Source organism: Hypomesus nipponensis, chromosome 25 (assembly GCF_054491055.1).
Source record: "Hypomesus nipponensis isolate SF chromosome 25, ASM5449105v1, whole genome shotgun sequence".
Classification (NCBI taxonomy): domain Eukaryota; kingdom Metazoa; phylum Chordata; class Actinopteri; order Osmeriformes; family Osmeridae; genus Hypomesus; species Hypomesus nipponensis.
The window spans coordinates 767501-772500 of record NC_140385.1 but is presented as its reverse complement, the minus strand read 5'-3'; the positions used below and the strand labels follow the sequence as shown (position 1 = coordinate 772500).

Here is a 5000-nt window from a genome sequence, read left to right as displayed (position 1 = left end):
CAGGCAGACATACACACACACACAGGCACACACACACCCAAGGGGTTAATTTCCGCTGGTCTGTTGGGAAAGAGAAGTAAGGGAGGATGTAGGAATGAAAAAGAGGAGAGAGGGATAGTGGGAGAGGGAGGGAGGGAGGGAGGGTGAGAGGGTGAGAGGGAGGGAGGGAGGGAGGGAGGGAGGGAGGGAGGGAGGGAGGGAGGGAGGGAGGGAGGGAGGGAGGGAGGGAGGGAGGGAGGGAGGGAGGGAGGGAGGGAGGGAGGGAGGGATAGGGGACAGAAGCAGAGAGACTCACTCCTCTTGATGACAGCCCTGATGGAGGAGAGGGGGCCCTGGCTGTGGAGAAGACAAAAGAAACCATGAGTCCGTCCATCCCTCACTCTCTCTCCCTATGTCTCTCTCTCCCTATGTCTCTCTCTCTCTCTCACTCTCACTCTCACTCTCACTCTCACTCTCACTCTCACTCTCACTCTCACTCTCTTTCCCTATGTCTCTCTCTCTCTCACTCTCTCTCCCTATGTCTCTCTCTCTCTCTCTCTCACTCTCACTCTCTTTCCCTATGTCTCTCTCTCACTCTCTTTCCCTATGTCTCTCTCTCCCTATGTCTCTCTCTCTCTCACTCTCACTCCCTCACTCTCACTCTCTTTCCCTATGTCTCTCTCTCTCTCTCTCTCACACTCTCTTTCCCTATGTCTCACTCTCACTCTCACTCTCACTCTCTCCCCCTCCCCTTTCTTTCCCTGTTTTCTCGTCACAGACAGATGGGGTGAATTAGCTTTTAACTCTGGCAGCCCATTTCTAGTTGCATTCTTTAGCATCAATAAAAAAGTTGGCATAAAACACACACACACAGCGCAGAAGAGTTGTCAACATGCCATTAGTGAGCAGAGGAAACAAAGAAGTTAGAAAAAGATAGTCAGGAAACCTCGAAACACACAGTCTCACACAGTCTCACACAGTCTCACACACACAGACCTGCTTTCTGCTGACAAATGTCCTGTGTCCCTGGTGGAATTGCAACTGTGTGTGTGTGTGTGCCTGTGTGTGTGTGTGTGTGTGTGTGTGTGTATCAGTATATTTCCTCCAAACAAACCCAGACAGTCTTGAGCATAACCTTGCCTGAGGTTTGCTGACAGAAGCATCACTGCTACCTTAAAACAGCTAACCATGTTTGGCTAACCTCTGTTCAACTAACTTCCTTAGTACAGCTAACCATGTTTCCCAACTCTATTCAACTAGTGGTGTACTAACTATATACAGCTAACTCCCTTTGTACACCAATCTACTTTACAGCTAAATAACCCAGACCAGCTAACTCAGACCAGACCGTTGCTGGGTGTAGCTGCTAACCATGTCCAGACTTGCAAGACTGCCCCTGCCTCCCCCCTGCCTCCCCCCTGCCTCCCACGGCTCTCCCCAAACCAGCTGTAGTCAGCACAAATCACAAATAACACTTTTCCTGCCCTCTCCCCTCTCCTCTCCTCTCCAGTCTGCAGTCCTCCTCTCCCCTCTCCTCTCCTCTCCAGTCCAGTCTGCAGTCCTGGCCTCCCCAGACCGTTGCCATGCCGACCAGCACACAGCTGGAGCCAAATAGTTTCAGGAGTGTGTCAGATGCAGAAAGTAGTCTCAGCACTGCCCCGTGATACTCCTGGGGGAGTGAGGGAGACTAAATAGTCCCCGACTAAGAGAGGGTTTGGTGCACGAACACTTCATCATCAAGGTGGGCTTTCCCTCACCCAAAGCCACAGATACAAACTCCTCCCACTAGCTCCACCAGTGTCAGGGGGACCGTTAGCATGCCAAGAGAGACGTATCAAACAGTGACAGCGGAGGCGGGGCTCGGAGCAGCTTACCTGAGGCGATGTTCAGGTTTGTGTCTGTCTGGACGATCTGGAGAGAGAGGGAGGGAAGGGGAGTGAGAGAACAAAGAGAGGGAGAGAGAGACAGAGACAGAGAGAGAGATGAATACATCAGTGACATGGTAAAGAAGCAGTCAAACACAGCAGAGTTCTACAGAGTTCTACCTTCACAAGGCCAGGGTTCCACCTCCACGTCTTGAGAACAGTTCTGAAGAACGTTCTACAGTAGACAGGGTTCCTCTGTCCAGCAGAGCACTCTCTGTCTGTCTCTCTCCCCTCGTTCGCTCTCTCTCTCCCCCCTTTCTCTCTCTCTGGGTTTCAGAATGTGGAAACTATGATTGGAATAGTCACTGCTCTCCGATTGGTCGGTTACAACAGAGCGTGGAGCATGTGCTGCTGTCTGATTGGCTGAGACAGAGGTCTGGGATGGTTCTCAGCTGGAGAGGAGAGGACTGTCTAGATCTTTATAACTTGGTCCTGGTACAAGTTCCCAACACACACACAACCCTGTTTGTATTGAAGAACGGACCTGAGATTAGTCAGGTTACGCACACACAACCTCAGTCAGGGTTGTGTTATATGATGAAAACATGCTAATCTCCTTAAAGAGAAACCAGGGGGAGTTAGCACCCTGGAATGCCCCCCACCCCCCACACACACAGCTAAGCTTTTGTTTCTGGGCTCAGTCTTAAATGAGGGAGTTTAAATAAGACCTCCCATTTCAGAGAAAGACAGAAGGAGAGAGAGAGAGAGAGAGAGAGAGAGAGAGAGAGAGAGAGAAAGACAGAGAGAGAGAGAAAGACAGAGAGAGAGAGAGAAAGACAGAGAGAGAGAGAGAAAGACAGAGAGAGAAAGACAGAGAGAGAAAGACAGAGAGAGAGAGAGAGAGAGAGAGAGAGAGAGAGAGAGAGAGAGAGAGAGGTATAGATAAAGAGGGGTAGCCTATAGAGAAAGGGGGTAGAGGGAGGAGAGAGAGGAGGCTGTGGTCTCAGTGTAGTGTCAGTGTTGGCACTGCCTAGCACTATTACTGTCGGGCTATGGAATGTTTGGTGTGTGTTCACTATATGTATCCAGTCCTGACTAAGACAACATTTACATGACGTCCTTTACCATTTTAACCAGGAAAACATTTAGAGGTTTTACACAAGCAGTCGTTAAGTGTGGCTATACAGGCGAACCTATACTTTCTGAGTGCAGGTGCACGCGGATCTGAAGGAAAACACGCACGAGCTGTAAAGTTTGCGTTCTGACGTCTTAACGGAAAACACATTTTACACGACTTTGTCAACGTTGATATTGAGCCAACAAAGTTATCGTTGGTGTGTAAACACACGTAGAGCAGACATGTCAACAACTCAGTTATAACAATGCCCACTATGTCAACACCATCGCGGGACAATCAAGTTGTTCTCTCCCATAGAAATAGAGGACAGAAAACAACTCCGCAAACAGACTCCCTTAACCGTGTCTTGAAAGTAACTTGGTGACTATAGCGCGGACTGACAGTACGCTATAGTTAGTTTGAGTTGTCTTTACCTGTAGACGAGCTGTTCGGTCTGGGGTTCCGTCTAACGACAGGGTCCCTCGCCTCCCTCAAGCTCTCGTCCTCGTTTTCCGCCCTCGCCTCGGCCATGTCAGGGAGAGACTGAAGGCTGAAGGGGCTGAAGTCTCACGGCAACAATGGCAAAGAAAAGCTAGACATTTCCCTATCGCCCTAGAAACCGCCGCTTCACCGCCCCGACTTACAACTACAGGCTACAACTTTTTAACCACTGCGTGTTCTTTCAGGCAGTGGTTTTGTAGCTGCTGCACAGGCTATTACCTGTTTGGGAAAGATGAAATTAGGGAAAGGAGAAGTTCGTTTTCTAACTACCGGGACACATCTGACCCTTCTCCTCTCGAGGCACGTTCCCACGTTCACTACGTAAACAACCGGAAGAACAGGCTCCGCTCTGGAGCACCCGTCACGAACCGTCACCGGCAACCTTCTGAAACAGGTGTTGATCATTAAATCCTGATTTGATGGCACAATCACTCGTCTCCTTTGTCTGTCTGCGTCAGCATGTAGGCTACAGGGATTAGATCTTTTTTTTTTTTTTTTTGCTATCTCGTAAAGTGATTTACCAAGAATTATATGATGCGTAGGCGATGTGACAATATCCTGTTTTAAAGGCAAATTGTTGATACTTGCTTGGTCATTACCTACTATTAGCCGGTATATTGATATATCACAATACCCGTATTCACTTATGAATCAAGTTAGTGTGACCATTGGACATGCGATGACTTGTCTTTCAACAAAATAAATGTTGTAAAGTGAAAGTGCTGTTTGGAACTTTAAGATTCCTCACGTTCTATACGGATTCTTTTTGTAGATGTTTTCCAGCCCTCTCGTGGGGTGTAGTTTGTTCTATCGACCACTAGATGTCGTTCTGTGACAAGGATCAGGCTATAACAGTTACACTACGAGAACAAGATAACCTCAGCTCCCCGTCCTGGTATCTGCTTATTTTATGGTTCTCACACATTTAAACAAGTCGATACAACATTCATGATCTTTAGGTTTGTTGTTGCTAGGCCTGTTCACACAACGGTCATGATCAAAGACTGAATCCCATCCGTTACATCTTTTTTCCCGGGCTCTGTCACGTGAGGTTAGGATAAAGTCGACCAGTTGACCCCGTTTTATTTGCTGCAAAATCTGGGATTATTGTGAATAACCCCGTCCCCCGTCCGCCCCCCCCCCCCCCCCCCCGTCCCCGGGGAATAGGGTTTCCTAGTTCCACCGAAGCCGGTGTCGTTAATACCTCGCACATTAAACAGTTGTTTACGGGTATTAATAATATCCCAGTGTGAGTCGTGCCATCGGAAGTGTGTGTGTCTGTGTGCATGTGTGTGTAGGGTGATCTGGGCTGAATGGACAGGTGTTTAATTAGTTTTCAACCGACAACAATGACAAGGGCACGGGCTCCATTCAAGGCCGCGCCACTTGTCAAGGTAACCACAAGATCAACAAATAAATAGGGCCTCTACCATGAGATAATTCTGGGAGAGATTTAGCCTATCATAACAGTCTCTCTCTCTCTCTCTCTCTCTCTCTCTCTTTCTCTCACTATGTTTCTCTCTGTCTCCCTGTTTCTC

The 5000-nt window shown here is 48.5% G+C and overlaps 1 protein-coding gene across 1 annotated transcript in view; it reads right to left on the bottom strand.

Moving 5' to 3' along the window:
• The window catches only part of LOC146221569 (uncharacterized), a 10159-nt gene extending 6375 nt beyond the window's left edge, over positions 1-3784 (bottom strand). Inside the window, exons 1-3 of the mRNA XM_084692046.1 lie at positions 3396-3784; positions 1854-1890; positions 296-336 (exon numbers count right to left, since the gene is read on the bottom strand). Coding sequence (XP_084548172.1) covers positions 296-336; positions 1854-1890; positions 3396-3492 — 175 coding nt within the window. The 5' untranslated portion in view covers positions 3493-3784. The remainder of the gene's footprint in view (positions 1-295; positions 337-1853; positions 1891-3395) is intronic.
• Positions 3785-5000: the final 1216 nt, after the last annotated feature.